General features: G+C 39.3%; 1 protein-coding gene across 2 annotated transcripts in view; it reads right to left on the bottom strand.

Annotated features, from left to right (window-relative positions):
* Positions 1–19,593, bottom strand: part of VSNL1 (visinin like 1) — an 87,039-nt gene that overhangs the window by 45,790 nt on the left and 21,656 nt on the right. For both annotated transcript variants that reach the window (XM_039568760.1, XM_039568761.1), the window contains exon 2: positions 1,199–1,365. In XM_039568760.1, coding sequence (XP_039424694.1) covers positions 1,199–1,360 — 162 coding nt within the window. In that variant the 5' untranslated portion in view covers positions 1,361–1,365. The remainder of the gene's footprint in view (positions 1–1,198; positions 1,366–19,593) is intronic.

The raw sequence follows: 19,593 nt of genomic DNA, 5'->3' as shown, positions 1-19,593 counted from the left end.
ACAGGATGTCTGCTCTTGCCAAATGCGCAGTGAGTACTGTTTAAAATGGGACTTATAAATTATCAGTCAATAACAACCACAATACCTGAGGCTCTACAAATTCTTTCATCTGAAAATATAATTCATTACAAACTCATCTGTTTCTTAAGAGAATGATTGCTAGGCAACATCTTCAGCAATAAATATTAAAATATGAAGACAGAAACTTATTTATGTAAGCTCAGTTAGAAGTTTTTGCTAGAACTGTTCATTAGAAAGAAAAAGGGTCTAGGTAATAATTTGCAAAGTGATCTGGTTCAAGGCTGAAGAAATTTAGGAAAGAACAGTAGCATACATGAGGGAAACGACAGTCCCACTCATCTGCAAAAGTTGTCATTGTGCTCAATATTAACTACTTACATTTGAAAGGCTGCTTTATTTTTATTCAACCTCACATTGTATTTACGAGCTGTTCTGATCCTACAGCTCATCATTGCCATTCAATATTTCTCCTAATTAACATTACTTTGAAGTCTCTGACCTTTAGGCAGACACTCAATTTTGAATTAAAATATAATTATCTTTGTAACATGAATACACTTTTTATGCTACCCCATGTCCTTCTTGTTACAGAATAGATACATAATAAATGTAAGGAAAAGACTGCATTGAACTTGGTAAAGTAATGAAAAATAAGAAGAAAATAAACTGATCAGCCTACTTTCTCAATAAAACCGGAATGAAGTGACAGCAGGGAAAAAAATAAAGGCAATACCTACAATTTATGGAAGAAATCCTTTGTGCACAGTGCATAATTTATCTGCAGGTCATACTATCATGAAACTTCACCACTTTTGTAATTGTGTCCAGCAATCATGGTTTATTGAACAGGACCATGGCCATCCTTTGAAGGTGAACGAGGTCCATGAATTTCAGAGTGCAGAGAATATATTATATTTCTTGTGAATAAATCACATCTTTTTTTCTAAACTTTTGGTTCTGGTCACTATAGTTACATGAATCACTGGTGTGATGAGGGTAACACTTCCCACTCATCTCCTCATCTTCACCATTGCTTCTCCCAGCAAAGTTATTCCTTAGTCTAAATGACCAGCAGCTCTGGACCATATGTTTGCTTTATATTACTTCATAACTTTTTCTACAGCCAAATAACTTACTTTTAAGTTAACAAATAACTTAGTAAATGTAAACAACTTACTTTTACGTAGAGCTGCTGAAACTCCTCAAGGTTCAGTCTACCACTTGGACAGTCCTTTAGAAATCCTTTGTACCACTGTTTTAGCTCGTGTTCATTGAACTCCGTGCTCTTCACCAGATCCTCCATCACCTCAGGGGCCAGCTTACTATTTTGTTTCCCCATTTTGCCTTAAGAAGAAATAAATGAATACAATTAGCCACATGTGAACATTTTAAACTGGAATTAGCCATGTAACTGGAACTTAACACTTGTTTTGTATTCACTGCTGCTTTCAGTCAAACACAACCTCACAGATTCGCTGGTGAACATGCACCTAAGTTATGCTTGAATATTGGAGGCTGAAAATAGTCAAAAAGGCAAGATTCTTCTTTCATTTAGGAATCTTAAGGCCTGGAGACAGACTACTCACTTGCCTTAAAATTAGGCACTTTACAGCTTTTCTTTACAGTAAGATTGAAAAAGATTACTTTTATTTTATTTGAATGTAACAAAAAAAATTCACAGATTCAGGGATGTCCACAGAATTCTTCCTTATCTTCATCTTGAAAATATCTTCTGATATGACAGCCACATTAGCAGCTACTCCTCACATGTCCAAGGCTGTGGACAGACAGGCTGGTAACATACAGCGCTAGGTATTCCATTGGGAGGAAGCAATGCAAGAGTCCACAAACTTGATCACAAAAAATGATGAAACCAAACTGGAAAAATAAATTTAATTCTTATATATTTGTACATATGCATGTATACACAGACATATGTATAAATAGATGCATATTTATATATTTAATGCACAGTTGATAAACATTAGATGGTTTACATTTCATCACTGCTTACATTTCATCACTGTTAGCTCTGAAGATATTCCCTGCATTTGTTATATACATTTGGTATACACTTAAACGTATTAAATATAAACCAGACAGAAACACAAAATTTGCGTGCATGTATAGATAAATAGTAATTTCAGTACTACTCATGTTGGCCCTTTGAGATACTTTCAGGTTCTTTGACATTTGACCAAAGACATCCTTTGAGAGAACTTTAGAGAAAACCTAATCTTTAACTTTTTCCCATTTTGCTACAGTTTCTTTCATGACAGATGTCTTTCAGTTACTTTTTAATCAGATGACAGACAGCACTTAACTGTCCTGTAGAGAACTGCAAAGCGATGAATAATTTCTTTCCTGAGCCTAGTTTTGCATTTTTATTTTTATCTCCAGTATAGCATCTGTGTCTAATGATTGCACCACACTGAATGCATTGATTTCTAGTCCATATCACCACCCATTCCTCCTTTTAATTTATTGCTTTTGGCATCTTCCCCTATTTCAAAGCAGAAGTTTCTTTCTCCTCAGAAGGACATACTTTGTTCTGTTCCAATAAATCAATATATTTATATAATTTCCTTTATGGGAACATTCCTTGAGCAGGTGCAAGTTAAAAATTCTTCTTGGTCTCTGTGTGTGGCCAACACGTTCCCTGGTGCTGTACTGCCAGCAGCAGCAGGTCTGTTCCTAAAACACCTCATGGCTCCCCTCCCTCTTGGCCATGGTCCTCCCTGATCTAAACTTACTCCATGCTCTAAACTTACTTGGAGGCTCTGCCAAGCTCCCATCCACACATTTTGGAAAACTTAGCACAAATATGTGAGAGTTTAATCTTCCAGTTAATTGCCACAGGTGAAACTGTGCACGCAAATGTCCATAAATCTGCTGCTTTGACTCAATGATGAGTTTGTAATTTATGGTATTCTGAACAGCTACCCCAGCCTTATCTCTGAAGTCCCCATCTTTTCACGTATGACACTGATCCAGTTTGGCATAATCTGAATTTAAATCCCATGGAGACTAAAGTATGCGAATGCAGTTAGCTCCAACTCAGCTTTTACAAGAAACAATGCTTTTTAAAATTTATTTTATTCTTTATGGGGCATGTTTACTTCCCCTTTTTTTTATTTACATTCTGGTACCTTTTGCAGTAATAAGGTGCTTTGCTTAGGACCCAGAAAACCCTAAAGATACTCAGAAGTTATAGTAACTATCCTAGGTAGATTCAAAAGGTATATTTTTTCTCTCCTAATTTAGCCAAGTATGCTTTTACTTGACTCTTCACCTGTACTCCTATCTCCATAACAACATTTACAGATGAAAAAAAAGCATTCTCAATATGCAAAAATCAGGTGATTTTGACCGAGCATTTTTCTGTTATAGCAGCTTTTTAATCTTTATCCATTGTTAGCTTTACAGCCCTTGGACCTGCCTCTACAGAGAGGCGGTACAGAACTGTGAATCTCTGCCCCATCTGCCAAAGTTGCCTATGTTGTTTTCAGTAATGTGAACATAATCCACTGTAGCACATCTACAGAGCATGGAGTGGGTCTGCATGTGTGTAAGAATACATGAATAAAGACACACATATCCACACATAACCTGTCATCAGAATCAGAGAAACAAGTCACCACCTTTTTGCCTCTGTGGTCCAGATCCCTAATTTTGGGCAGTTGCTTGTCTGCCACAGGTTGTCCAGTATGTGCCAAACACTTTTCATCCGTTTCTGATGTACCTAACCACAGAATAACCTCTAGTAAAGGAAACCACAGCTGACATTTTGATAAACACTCTCAGAAACTATTTTTTCCACAGAACCAAACCAGAATTTGAGAAAGGTATAATTTGTGACTGCTGGGTTCTGTACTCTTATTTGCTGCTCCAGCACAGCATGATCCATAATCTGCTGGGTTCTGTTGGGACAGAGTGAGCAGACTGACCAAGCTGGTCACAATGCTTTCTTTCCTGGAATTATAAGCACTCATTCTTTCTTCATGTTTTAAAGCTCTTTTCTTATGGAATTGAATTACAATCTGCAAGAAAGCTCAAGAGTCTCATATAATTATCAAATATAAACTCACACTTCTGGCTCTGGGAGATCCATCTTATTTGGGAATAAAAACTCAAATACATAGATTATCTAGTTAATCATATCCGAACATCTTCTAGAGCTTCATTGACTCTCTTATTATTGTTGAAAAAGTACAATCACTCATTAGCAATGAGTATGCTATTGACAACACATTTTGTTTTCTAAAATGAAAACTATTTTAATTAACTTACAATCACAGTTTCCCAAGCATGCTTTTTCCTTGTGAAAATCTACAAATATGCCTTAGGAAAAGACAGGAGAGAACAGATGCACAATCACTAAGTTTCAAGAGGAGGAAAGATCACTCTGCAAGCATTTTTTTGTTTAGTAAATTTTATCATTTTCAACTATAAATTTGCCAACTGCCATATTTCCAATCATGCAATGTGACAATCCAAGCACTGCTATTCATATTTGGTTATGTTTTCTGGCAAAAAAATAATGAAAGTTAAAAAAAAAAGGCAACAGGCTTCAATTCCAAACCATTGTGGGGGAGAGATTCATGATCCAAGGAACCAGGTACATGGGTGCCACATAGCATCAATAAGGTATCTGTTCCCAGTGAGTTGCTCTGGCAGGAGAATGCTTATTAACACTAGCAAGGGCAACACAATCCAAATTAGAGATCAAGAAAAGCACTAAAACTCTATTGTTGTGCAACTAGTAGCAAGAGCAATGAAGGCTGAGTTTAAAAACACATTCCTTTTCTGAAATGCCTGAAAAGGCCTCAGCTATCCAGACAAAATTGCTTTTCAGAAATACTTATTAGGGCTATTCCAGTACTTCACTAATTAACACCTTAATTGCTGCTTTTACAGGTCCATAGGAAAGTCAGATTTAAAAGATGGAATTTTATTAAACAGCCAATCCCCAACCTGAAGGAGTCCAGGATATGCCAGCAGCAGGCAGGGGCAATATGAGGATGGATCTGACTGCTCTTTGCCCTGCTGGACCTCAGGAGGCCCATGCCAGACAGCTCCTCGTTTTAAGACTTGGTATTGTTTGTTTCATATATTTCCTGCAATGCTATCATGTGTTCCACAGGTTTGTCCTGTTTCAAAAGCTCTCCACTCTCTACTCGATCATCATCCAAACCTCCTGGCCAATGGCAAGGTTTTTCCCTAGAATATTTCACAGCAATTCCCGTACAGGTTTATCAGGTCTGCCTCTCCAAATTGGCTTGCCAGTAGTAAACTGCCAGTATAAACACAGTTTTACAAAACAAAATTTAAAGACCTAAGAAAAAAAAGTTTGATTTCAATAGCAAAACATGACTTACTGAATCTTGTTTGCTGTTTAATGATTTCAAAAGACTCCCCAAACTGTTGCTTACACAGCTCCATTCCCAGCCTTCTTCTTTCCGCTCCTCTCATTCCCCTTCAGCCTCCTTGGCATGTGCTCAGTGTTCAATGGGACCAAGTGCAAACAAATGGAACTCTGGCTGCTCCTAAGGAAGAGTATACTGAGTGCTGCCAAAGATCTCCTATTTGTGCTGAAAAGGCACCCAAATTCCACTGAGAAGACTGCACCAACAATGCTCAACAACATCCCTAAAACCCAGCTCTGTGTTGTTTTGCTTACTTTCCCCAGTTACATAAACCCACTCTCTTTCCAAGTTGCATTAGGAAAAGTGTTGCCAGCAGATTGAGGGAGGTGACCCTTCCCCTCTGCTCAGCACTGCTGAGACACCTCTCTCTCACCCGTCCCCATATCACTGTGCCCAGTGCTGGGCCTCCCGTGCCAGACAGACATGGACTTACTGGAGTCCAGCAAAGGGCCATGAAGGTCATACAAAGGAAGTCTGAGAGGGCTGGGCTGTTCAGCCTGGAGAAGAGAAGCCTCATGGGTCTTATCAATGTGGGTCTAAATACTCAATGAGGGGAGCAAAGATGGCAGAGCCAGATTCCTCTCAGAGATGCCCAGAGAGACAAGAGGCAATGGGCACAAATGCAAATTCAGGAAATTGTGTCTTGATCTAAGAGAACACTTCTTTACTGTGCAGATGATCTAACACTGAAATGTTACCTAGAAAGGTTGTGGAGTCTCTGTACTTGAAGATATTTAAAACCCAACTGGACACAGCTCTGAGCAATCATCTGTAGTTGACCATGCTTGAGAAGAGACTTGGACTTGAACATCTTTGGAGGCCCCCTCCAATCTTGGTGATTCTGTCATTCTGTGAAGCATGGGGAAATGGGGCAGTCACACCACCTATTTTTGATATCCACAGTAGCTGCCTAATTCCACTAAATTCCCCCATGTGTAGCTGAGAGAAAAAGTGCTCCTCCAAGGGAACATTTGGAGAAGAGGTACTGGTGACTGAAGCCACCTCCCTCCCCTCACTTATTCCAGAAGTGCAGAAAGATTCACCGGGCACAAGCACCAAAGTGATTTGGGCTACCCCAGCTTATTCCCATGCACTCTGGCTGCTTTGACACCTGCCCATGTTCACAGGCTCCCTGTCCCAGGATTTCTGCAGGAGCTGAAGTAGCTGATAGTCAACCAATACCTCTGCAGCCTTATGAAGTCTGGGCATTAAATGAATTCCCTTTATTATGAAATGAATTACCTTTTATTATGGTACATGTTTTTCTTGGTCTTCCCTGGCTTTGGGAAGTGGGAATGACTCGTGTGGACTATGCCAGAAGCAAATGACAACATTCACTTTGCCAGCTCAGCTGTGCTGGCAGGCACTCATTAGGCTGGAAGGAAAACTGTGGTTCATCCCCACCCCTCTGCCCACTCCCAGCCCACAATCTCCCACAGGAACGTGCTGACTCCTGGGGACGACATGTGAAATCCAGGCGTTGAGCAAGCAAGCGTGGTGGGCGTCTTTGCAATCTTTGACACCATGCAAATCTATAAACGGCACATCAAACAGTGTTTAGACTCCAACATACACATGTATATAGGGGTAACAAAACCCCAAACAATTAATGCTGGGGAAAGCAGAGACCTATGTCTCTAATCTATAATAGCAGAATAATTTTTCACATGATTTTTAAGCAGGCTGTTTATCAAATTTCCAGCCTTGTGCTGATAACTATAACTCCTAACAACTCCCAGCATTGTTACTTTCTCTTCAGGCTATTTCAGATACTGCCTTTTCTCTACTAATGTCAGCATGAAGGATAGATAGAAAGGCTATGAAGCCACACAGATGCCTCTTTCCTTCAAATACATTTATCATTTCACAGAAGAAGTTATTTAGAGCTAAAGTCTGTCTTTCATGCACAAAACAAACAACAGCCTCATACCCAAAGCCCCATGGAAATAAGTATCCAAGGAACTATATGTGTGGAAAATAAGAGGAATTTTCCCATCCCCATGGTGAGGGACTCTTTACCAGGGGCTGTAATGACATGACAAGGGGCAATGGTTTTCAATTCAAAGAAGGTAGATTTACCCTGGATATAAGGAAGACATTTTTTACAGTAATGGTGGTGGGGCACTGGAACAGGTTGTTCAGAGAAGTTGTGGATATCCCATCCCTGAAAGCGTTCAAAGCCAGGTTTGATGGGGCTATGGGCAACCTGTTCTAGGGAAGGTTCCTTGACCATGGCAGGGGCCTGGAACTGGATGACCTTTAAGTTCCCTTCCACCCCAAATTGTTATACAATTATATTTTCCTTAGGCAATTAGTGAAGCACTTCTTCACATCAGTTGTCAACACAATTTTTAAGTCATCTTGCAATGAAACAGGGATGGTGCTGAGGCCTGTCCTATACCTTGCATAGTAGAACTACTCGGGAAAGCCTTTTTTTCTCCCAATACATGCAAAAGATGAAGATGTTTTAGAGGAGGTTCTGGCACTGTGGCATGATACCAGCTCTTAAGATTCTGACAAGATATAAGTCCTACACTATGATTAAACCTTCTGAAAAAAGGGTCAGTCAGCTTAGAAGGGACTTTCTCCCTTCATTATCTCTCCTGTAGGCCAGCCAACTTGATCCTCCTCAGTGGCCTTTACTTCATGATGTCATGGCATCTGCAGATCTCCAAACTCCTGCAGGACAAGAACTCCCTCACTCAGCTCAGTCCCATCTTCTGACTCCTTTCTCAGAACCCCTGCATCCACACACAGAGCAGCTCCACACCTGCACTTTGCCCACAAGAAAGAAGGGCTGCAACAACAACCTGTAGGAGTGAAAGATGAAAGCAATCCACCTCCAGGTGTCTGCTGTCAGGACAGAAAGGCCAGGCAAAGAGCAGCATGCCAGACACTGGCAGAGGTACCAGGGGCTGAAGGTACCCAAAACAGTGACAGCCAAACGTGGCTGGGCAATGCCAGGCACTGCAGCCCTGCTCTAGCTGACCCTGCTAAGCAGGGCTGAGCACTACACAGTCTTCAGAGGTCCCTGCCAACCTCCACAGTTCTGAGATTCATGAACGCAGGCATCTTTTCAGTAGTAATTGTGGGAGAAAATTGATCATCAGGTATAGGTAGAGTTAATATAGTTTCATATTATTATATTGCCCATCAGTGACCTCAGGACCATGTTCTTCCCTTTACCCAGAAACAAAACTGACCCTAAGCTAATATGCTTCCTCCTTCACACAAAACTTAGGGGTCTATTCTAGGTTTTTAACCAGCCATGACCAAAAAATAAGGATTTACATATATGTGTGTATGAGGAGAACTTCTTTATTGTACAGGTGACCAAGCACTGGAACAGACTGCCCAGAGGCTGTGGAGTATCCCTCACTGGAGATATTCAAGAACCATCTGGACACAATCCTGTGCCATGTGCTCTGGGATGACCCTGCTTGAGCAGGACCAGGTGACCCACTGTGGTCCCTTCCAAACTGACCCATTCTGTGATTCTGTATTTGTGTAACACCATACTGAAATTAGAAGCAGTCATGATTTACTGCTGGTAACATAAACCTCAAACTATGGATGAAAAAAATAGGCTAGGTTCTGATTTATGTGGCACTACAACAAAAACTGGAATAAATCCAGTGATTTCAGATTACTTTACTAGCTTTACCAAATATCAGATTCAGGCCTGTAATCTCTCTGTGTAAAAGAAATGGAGGAAAATGAGAGTAATGGCATTAAGGAATGCAATTATCAAACCAAATTGAATAATAAATGGAGAAAAGACGTTTAAGCAGAAGAAGGGAGATATATTTTTATATTTTATTTGAAATGAGATGGATATTCAATTAGATTCCAGCAATAAAAAAAACATTTGAAAGGGTAAAACCTTTGCAGGAAGATGCTCTAACATAACAATGGCTGATATATAGGGGTTTTTTTCTCTAGGTGACTAGAAAGTTAACATTGGGTTTATTTCATTAAAAGTATGTGCTAGTTTTCTGGTAAGTCTGGAATAAAGCAAAAGGGTGTTCTCTACATTTTCGACATGAAAATCAAGGGCAATACCAGACCCACAAGTAGCTCCACCATTGATGCAGCCCTGTGAGTCCCACTAGGGCTCTATTCAAAGCCCAATGCTGAAGCCAGCAGCTTTGGTAGAAACAAACCTGGAGACACATGCTCTGAACGACATGGCAGGGTCTTATTTCTGCCCCCTTTTCTCATTTGGATTGGGAAGTTGCTTACAAAAAGCCATAGCTGCCTTTACTCCTTTGCAAGTAGACACAGATGACAAGACATAGTGTAAAGCTGAGACTTACTTGAGTTGTTCAACAAGACACAAGTGCTCAGAAGAGCTTCCAGGCTCTACCACCTAGTTTTAGACTTGGAAAGACAGGGACAAAATCCTTCCTTTGCTTGTTCTTTCTCTCAGGCTCTTTTAGATCACATGGAGGAGTGTCCATATTTCTGGAGAAAGCTTAGGTTCTGAATGATCAGCTGTCCTTGAGAAAATTTTTGCTTCCTCCTTATCTCCGTTATTTTGCTTTGATATGTCATAACTCAAACTTGTTTGTGGTTTATTTTTTTCCAAGCCCACTTATTTTCCAGTATTTCAATAGAATTTTGTGATTTATACGTTCTAGAGAATTTAGTGATTAATTTCTGATGAGAATAATCAGTTTATTAATGCTGAATGTCAGACACATACGTGAGTACATCTGTTGCCATAGTTTCATTTTGCTATTGGTCCAGTGTCTATTGACAGTGGTGATCAGTAAGTAACAAGGAGGTGTGATTTGAGGAGGAAGACTCGTTTTTCAGCAGTGGAATGAGTATTTTCTTCACTGGACTGTTGTCCAGTAAATTTTGTCCTTGTAAATAATGATCTTAAAATACCTGCAAAACATTTACCTTTCTCTAATAATTCATATGATGAACACCATTGCAATCACCTAATTATCTAGAATGCTCCAACATCAGAGCCTTGATTGCTGTGACAAATTTGTTTTGTACCTTATATGAAATATAAGAGTTTTTGATTGCTTTCTCTGAGGTTTTATTCTAGAATATGGTTTCCAATAGGCTTTCCCTCAGGAGATGAGAAATCTGTAACCTCCTGGACATTACTACTTCAAAGTGGCCCCTGGAACAAATTACACATCAGCATTATACAAAGGTCACTTTCTGAGCCTTGGATTTCGAAACAGTGGTTTATACAATTTTAGGTATTTCAGAGATCTATCCAATATTCAGTACTGCACCTTTTCTGGGATAGTTGCTGGAAATATCTCTTTCTGGGGGAAGACTGACAAGGCATGCCTGAACATTATAGCTTGCCTGAGCATGTTCCAGTGTTCTGGAACCATGGGACAGCATTTGTGTAGACTGCAAACATCCATCTAGTTTTGTTATGCCAAACTGTATCAACATTTCCTCTGCCTGAGACACAGGTTTTTTTGTCAATTTGTAGAGACTAGTGTCAATTCTAGCGTCAACTAAAATGCTGCTTTTCTTTGAGATAAAGATTATCGAATGTTCACGCTTGGAGATAAGGTTTTTTAGACTTTAGCTGTTGCCTTGACTTCATTTACATATATGTGCAGTTTCTTTTTCTTAGTTTCCATTTGTTTGTAAATAAATATTCATTTATTCTTTCATAATGCTATAAAAAATTAATGTGTGCTTTCTCTCCCCTTGAATTACAGGATGTCTTCTTATTTGCTATCAGTTTTTTTTATTGTTAGTTTGAAATGTCACTGTACTCCTCTGTTTGATATGTGCAAAGCCCAATTCCCTAAGCCAGCATGCTTACCAAGAAGTATTTTCACTGTTCACCTTCCAGCCTCATTTTAATTTGAGTTTGGATCCATCAGGTGCCTTTTTAGGATCGCATTTCTAACTCATAAGTCATTGGCTTTACTTAATAGTACATTTATATCCATATTCCTCATCACAACTCTTAAACAATTACTGCCCTGCCTTCTGCCAAGGTAGATTAATCAAATCTTTGCTTTTTAAAAAGTCAGTTTTCTTTGGTCCCTCTGCAGTCAATGGAGATGGTCAGAAATGTCAGTGAATCACCCCGTGCAGAGAGAGATGTCTGAAAGAGGCAGTATGAATATATGCATGCATATTTTAAGACAAAATGAATCAGCAAGCGTCTCCTTCTTTCTGCCACTTGTAGAGGCAGCCCTGTAAACTTCCTTAGATGTGAAACTGCATTTCTAAATGCTTAAAGTGATGCAAGAAAAATCCCACCTTGCCCATTGGCAGTGGATAACCTAACATTGTTCCTGAACTCGCTAGGAAAAACATACATTTGCCAAAGTTGATTGTTATTCCTATGCATCACAACACTTATTCAGGTGTGATTAATGTCATTACAAGTGCAACATGCTGGTGTACCAAATGCAGTCCTTCCTAAAATGCTATTTACTTCCATCAAAGCAGTGGAAAAACTCTTTCCCACTCTTTTCCAGGCCCCCACAAATGAAAATGGTTTTAAATAGCTGAACTGCAGAGACCTAACTGTTCAGGATTGTTTCATTATGCCCTTGTCATTTCCTGATTTTCCCTCATTATAGTTCTTAACCAAGTAAAGTCCTGGTCTCTAAGAAAAATATTTTTTATTATTATTAAATACAATATTCTTTTGCAACAAATTTCACTCTGACCATCTAAATGCTATATTAATTTCTCCAACTCATCTCTAATGTCCAGCTCCCTATTTACCCAACAGAGTCCCTTTAGCAGCCATGTCCAGGGGTGCAAGGCCCTGTCTCACTGCTCTGGATTCTCAGGGAGAAGCAGGTATGGTGAGCACGGTGTGGCCCTCCTCCAGTCTCTACTGGGAATAACAGCAGCCAAGATCAGTGCTCAGACTGCTTTCTCTCTGTTCTCAACTCACACAGCAGTGAGAGTGTCTCTTCTTCTTCTAGTTCATTCTCCTGTGTCCTGTGATGACAACTGAGACTCGCAAAGGATGGAGTAAAACTCTGAGCAATGATATCAGCACATGGTCTATAAATAGTGTTGTGATAACTGAAATAAATATAAGCTAACACATACAGGCACACCTTAAAACTTTGTTTCCACTCCATTTCTGCATGAAAAGGAGCACCCCAGACTCCAGTGTTAGCTGGCTTTTGCACACCCCTGACTATTGTGCATGAGCTAATTTCAACAGATCATTTTGACCTATGGGCTAAACACTACATTACTAAAAACCACGTCTCTCTTATGGCCAACGTTAACAGGAGTGGTTAGCAGGAAAGCAGATTACAGCTTTTTATTTTACTAAAAACCTTTCAAAGTCAAAATAAAGTGTTTGTATCATTGTGGCTAGTGATCCATTGGCGCAACGCTCGCCCCAAATTCATTATAAATGAATCGTCAGAACTGTCCCTTGTGACTGCTTCAGATGGAGCCTGATTTAATGCAGAGGAAATATATTACTGAGAAGATGAATCATAATTCTGCAGAATGAAATCAATGGCTTTACACCTTTGAGTTGGACACTGAGGGTTGATCAAAAATGTTACTCATACAAACGAGTGAACAGATGAATCACGTACACAGCTTGAACAGGGAAAATGTACTTAAAATTCGATCAGAAGTACCACTGACTATGAAAGAAAGACAGAAGAAAACCTGAAAATGCCTTCCTAAGGTAGAACTTTCAAATAAAAATTCTTTCTTTGCACTGCTATGAAATGCAAGGTTTTTCCATCACTTTTGATATTATGTTTAGAATAAATGTAAAAAATTTACTTAGATCGGTTGAATGGCTCATTTGAAATAGTATTTTAGTTTCTTCAATCTAGCTCTATAAGCAGGCAGGTTGGTAACAAGGACGAGATGCCCTAATAAGTACCCACTGGTATGACTTAAGCCACTCCAGTCGACTCAGCTGCTGAGACACAGGGTGTCCCATGTGGGTGTCTCAGAGAGCTTAGGTCCTTTCAGGTGGCACTAGACACCTCTGCTTAAGCAGACGGGATCAGCCAAATGAGATTTTACCGTCCAGACTTTCAGCAGCTAACTTAGAATCATAGAATCTTTAGCTTGGAAAAAACCTCTAAGATCAATTCCAACTGTTACCCCAGCACCACTGTGTTCACCACTAAACCATATCCCCAAGTGACATATCCCTGTGCCTTTAGAATACTTACAGGAATGGTGACACCACTACTTCCCTGAACAGCCTATTCCAATGTCTGATGCCCTTTGAGTGAAGAAACTTTTCTTCATATCCAATCTAAACTTCTAATGCAACTTGAGGCCATTTCCTCTCACCCTGTCACTTGTTACCTGGGAGAAGGGACCAACTCCCACCACCAACATGAACCTAACAAACCAGTTGAAGGCCACAGTGCCCTGCTTCTATAGCAGAGAAAATCATTGCAGAGAAACCTTCCTCACTGAAATGAATTCATCAAGCTTCTATTTGTAGGGTGTCCCTCTGAGTCCATGAAAAATGCCTGCCTTCCCTTAATCCCCACTTATGCTATGCAGGCAGCACCTGAAAGTTGGGAGGGAAATAAGGTGTCTCTGATGTTGCTTAACACACTGACTCTGCTGTGCCCTGCTGTGTGACACAACAAGCTGTGAGCCTCCCTGCCCACTCGAGCAAGCACACTCGCAACCAGCAAAGAGGACACCTGCAGCCAGCTGCTGTGTCAGCAGTGCCCAAAGCAGAGCTGCCAACTCACCTGCTCTTTGTGCCTGTGCATAGATCCAACTGCAGAACCATGGAATCATTCAGGTTGGAAAAGATCTTTAAGAACATTGAGTCCAGCCATTAACCCAGCACTGCCAAGTCCCCTCTGCTATTTCATAGAATAATGCACAAGAGGTTCAAATCACAGCTGAACTCATTTTTCAACCTTGACTGGTATCCTTAATGGATATTGGAGCAAAAAGGTCAAAGCTGGGAATGTGTGAAACTGAACTGGTCCTACCAGGACTGAATTTAGGAGTATTCACTGACAACTGTGCTTCCTCCTCTAGGAGATCCCCTTTCCAGAGCTGCCAATCCAATTTCTGTCATAAAGCACAAAATTGATTAAACTTTTAATATGACTTTAATGCAGACTGAGAACATGAGCTCTTTAGTGCAGACTGACTCTATTACATGGGCAAGCCCAGCATCAAAAAGCAATAATGCATATAACCATTACCTGGTGTTTCCCCATTAATTAATGGTAGTAACATTTTGAAATCACTCATAGATAATATAGATGAGCCTCACAAACCCTTCTTTCTGGAAAAATGTAAGTAATTTTACAGATGACAGAGTTACTAGCAAGGTTATTGAAAGGAAAAAAGAATGCACTGACATTAATATTGATAGAAACTGCAAAATGAGCAAAAACGACAAAGCAAAAGGAATGCTGGCTGTCTCAGAGGAGACTCTATGTCCCCAGTACAGGAACCTCATTATTATTTCATGACCTTAATGGCAAGCCCCTGAGCCTCGTGTACGTCCTTCATAACTAAAGACTAATTACAAACACAACCCAGTAAATCTCAGCTATGCAGCAACTGAAAGCTGTTAGCTGTTTCTTCTAGTTTTGCCTTCATTTATACAGGACAACAGTTCTGCGAGACAGCAAGGTAAAACATACAACATTCCATGGGTCTCAAATATGAATCACAGCATATGGTCTTTCTATTAAAAGATGCCAGAGGGAGAGAGAGAAAGCCTCCATGCTAAAGGACAGCACAGTTTCATCATTTCATACATTAAAAGTAATTGGAAAAATTTCTTCCAACTGTTTTTCAATGAAAGCGCTACTGGAATAAATTTTTATAAAAACAGGTTGCTGTCACTGTGCTAATAAAACTGATAAATTGTTCAGCTGAATCCATGTGTGTGCAAACATGCTTTTTTCTGGTGAAATAATAAAATGTATACAAAAAGAAAAAAGAGAGAGAGACACAGTCTAAATTTCAGTAACATTTACCATGGCCAAGAATTATAAAATCTATACTGAAGAAAGAGGAGAAGAGACCAATACAACACACCACACATTTGTAGTACAACACTGTCCATCTTCACACAACTTCCATGCCTCATCCTGCAAAGGACAGCAAGTTTATTGTATTTTGGGCTTTTTTAGTTTAAAGAGATGCCTACTTTTCAGACCACTTTCTAAAATGCTTATTTTTCTAGGACACACAGTTCAGGAGTTATATTTTTAGTGATGACATAAAAAGGCAAGCAACATTTTTGATTTGGATGTATCAGTGCATGCAGAACTCCTTCAGCAAAGTACTTGTAAAGCTGCTACAAAGGAACAGCTCTGGGACAGGCCATAGTAATAAATTCGACAAAACAGAAAAAAAAGCAATGGTGAGTCAGATAAAAATATGGAGGAAAACAAATGAAAGCTATATAAATACTTAAATTATTATGAAATTCACAAAAAACGTTGCCTGAATCCCTTCAGGTTAGCAACCACCAGGATAAAGCAATTGATCGAAGTTGCTAAGCACAGACAAGCTAACTCAGAAATCTTTCCAAAGGTCTCAAAATTGCAAATCTAAAATATGAGCCTACAGTTCCATTAAATTGTCTAGGAAAATATAATTTTGTTCTGATTCACTGTCCACCTATGGTAGATAAGGACCCACTGAAGAAACTATATTAGAAAACCCAGCAAGAAAAAGACATTATTGTAGGCTACAAATCCTGGAAAGCATGACATATAACTCTAATTCTCAAGGAACCGGATGTTTTTTCCTAACTTAGGGCTGTCTGTCGCTGAATTGTCCATGGGAATAGTTGAGGTCTGTGGAACTGAACTACAAAGGTGCTGGATAAAAAAGGAAAAGTAACCATAAAAAGACACTTTCATTTTATAGCAGAGCTGCATTTGCAGACACAACTTCGAGGCTCTTGCCAAAGCAAATCAAGGAGGATTTCTCCAGATTGAGGGGGAATTGTTGGAGGTAACAGGCAAGTGCAAAGAGCCTGGACAGCCTTCACATGGCTGTGCCTTTCACAGCAGCTGCGACTCCCAGGGGACAGGAGACAGCAGTGGGTGAAATATTTTTATTCCCAACCATGATACTAAGCAGGAACTGCACTGGCAGCTACCCTGGACTATTTAAATCAGTAGAATCTGGAAAGCTAGAAATATCAAACACTGCCTTCCTTGGCATTACCTCATGATTACTTCACTCATCACTGGAGAATGTGGAGGCAAAAAGGTTTAAGATAAAAATGGTTGTGCTCTCTAATGATTCCAGAGGCTGGGAATGACATAGTCTCTTTGGGGATGATACAATCTCTTTCATATTTATTATACTTCTGCAATAAAGCACACAAATTAAACTGATGCTAAGAAAGAACAAAAGTATGTCTGACAAATAGGAAAATAACTTCTTTATAATCAAACACCCTTTTCACCACTGAATTGCACCCACAGCTTTTTTAATTGCAAAAATGCCCCATATCTTTAGTATAGGAAAATAACCTCTACAGTGGGATTTAAATCAGCTTGCTTTAATGCTCTCAAATTTTGGTGTATGTACTAAGCTAGTAATTTAGACCAACAGAGACACAGTCATCTCCAGGTAGAGACTCAGCAAGTTCATTTAAGATACTTCTAGGATGGGATGAGTCATACTTTGGAGGTGCTGTTCTCTCTCCACTGATTCTCCAGACTATCATGCCTAATAATCACTGATCAAATAAGCTTTCCTGAATTTGTCTGATCCCTTTTTGGCCACATTTATATCTTGGTCTCCACAACATCCTGTGTAAACCAGTTTCATAATTTAATTAAACGTTATACAATAATTTCATTGGTGGCCCTCTTTCTGGCACTGTGAGAAACAGTGACTATTTCTTATTCACCTGCTCCTCATCAGGCATGAAATAGCCAGACTCTGCCCAGCCTATGCGCCACATTTCTAAACAACTTTACTCCCTATTTCTAGGCTTTTTACAAATTTACTAATTCTTTATCATGCAAGTGACTATAATTACAGATGGAATGCTCCACACACTTATAAAACAGAATATGTTTCTACTGTCCTACTAGTCCCTAGATATTTTAACTGCTATTTGATATGAACTGGTAATTTCAGAGATCTATCATCATTAATTTCCATTTCCTCTCCCACTTTCTACTAGTTAGAGTACAGTCATCAATGTCCCACAGGCATTGCCTTCCTCTTATTGCCAGTAAATCCACCTGATGTTTTATATTCCCGATATTCAGTATTACATAACCATGCTGCAGCAATTTATAGTCAGATTCAAATCCAATTGTTATGGGTAATCTCAAATCATACACAAACCTTCTCACTTCACTAATCAATTCCACAAATCATTTATGAATACTTTTCATTTTTTTTCCCACTCTCCATCATGTGCAAAAAGGTATGATAACTGTTTTTAAGTCTATTACCTTTTACCATATTATGGGTATGTAAGTACTACAAATAACTTGGAAAATTCAAAACTAGACAGAAAATGCCTTAAACGTTGTTATCATTAAAGGCTAAAAACTTGATAAATATTTCATAGAGTCCCATATTTTAACAACTTAGGAAGAAGTGTAGCGATCATTTAGGGCAGAAAAAGTACGATTTCACACACAAATTCCTTATTAATCTCTGATATTTGTCATTGAACAAAAATACAGTTTTTGGATAGGCACCTGGTCTTGATTCAAAGTTTGAAAGCAAGAGATAATCTACCAGGTTTGCAGTTGGATCAGGCCCTGCTTACATTAAATGCTGTGCTGGTAGAGCTGTTAATTCTCTCTGGTGTGACAACACAGGAGAAAAGTTAAAGGAAATTAAGGCTGCAGTTTAGGTAAAAGATAAACATCAGAATGAAAGATAATAGTAACAAAAAAATCCCCAAATCCCCAGAATCCAGCATCACAAAACAAAGTAATGTTAAAAATTATTGTGGCACTTTCCAGGAGTTTGGGACACCTACTAAATCAAATCAGAGGACATGATATAAGAAACATTCCCTGCCAGAAGGCAAAGAACTGTTTGAGCTGGTTATACTTGTAGAAGGGTTTGGGGTTTCTTTTCTTTTCCTTTCTTTTTTTTTTCTCCTGAACTACTTCCAAAAGACTTAGTATGAAAAGAACCTGTTACAGAATGCCCTCTGGAAGTGAACAAGGCTCCAAATGATGGGCTTCTGATAGCAATATTTTTCAATCTCCAAGGCAAAAGAGAGTACAGAACAAATGGTATTCAGGTATTCAGCTTTTTCATGGTGAAAAACAATCTTTATCTTTCCTGATCAGAGTAGCCCTGTTACTACGACCAAGCAAAGAGGGAGGAGAGTGGGTGTGTGTCAAGAAATAGATTCAAGAAAAGGGAACAAAAATCTCTTTTCTCACTTATAAAAATATGACAAAAATCTGACAAAAATCTGAGATTCTTTTTTTTTTTTGGTGAGAAATGTGCATATCTTGGAAAGGAAAAATGCAGACTTCAAGGCAAGTGGTATAAGGAGCCAGCTTTACAAAAACATGTAAGTGCTTCTATGGGTATGGACTACTGGCTAATGTAGGTACTGTTGTCTAATTGCCTTGGTTCATTTCTGTTCAAGTAAATCAAGGTGATATTCAGTGTAAATGTATCAAGCATCCCTCTGGCAGCTTGAGTGCTCTTCAGAACTCTCACCAGGTACCTAAATAGCTATGCAAATCTCATCTCAAGTATTTAGTTGCTGCATTCCCTGCTCAAAATGCAACTTAAACTCTGTCACCTTTACTTTCTAAGAATACAACACCAGCATACAAAGCAGGCCACATACTGAACTTCATAAGGCTGTGAATGCATGCCTTGTCTCATGTGGTACCACTTCTTAATATTCTGAAGGTCCCAATTTCTTGCACACTGCCACTGTGAACCTGTGAAAATTCAGGTTGGCATTTGATTCTTCATAAGAAAAGCCAGGACTGTGAATGATCCTGTATTATATCAGTGTTAGTCCTGGGTGACTGTGAGTGCCAAGCTGTGAGTGCACATTAACAGAGTAGGGTACGGCTCATAATATAAGTGTTGCTGAGAAACAACACCACATATAGAGATGTACACACACAGTAAATATAGGTTAAGCTGGTTTTATTATGCAGACGTGCTTAGCATTAAGAATGTCTACACAGAATTA

The sequence above is a fragment of the Corvus cornix genome, chromosome 3, assembly GCF_000738735.6.
Source record: "Corvus cornix cornix isolate S_Up_H32 chromosome 3, ASM73873v5, whole genome shotgun sequence".
Classification (NCBI taxonomy): domain Eukaryota; kingdom Metazoa; phylum Chordata; class Aves; order Passeriformes; family Corvidae; genus Corvus; species Corvus cornix.
Note: the sequence above shows the minus strand (reverse complement) of the source record. Positions and strands in the feature narration are given on the sequence as shown.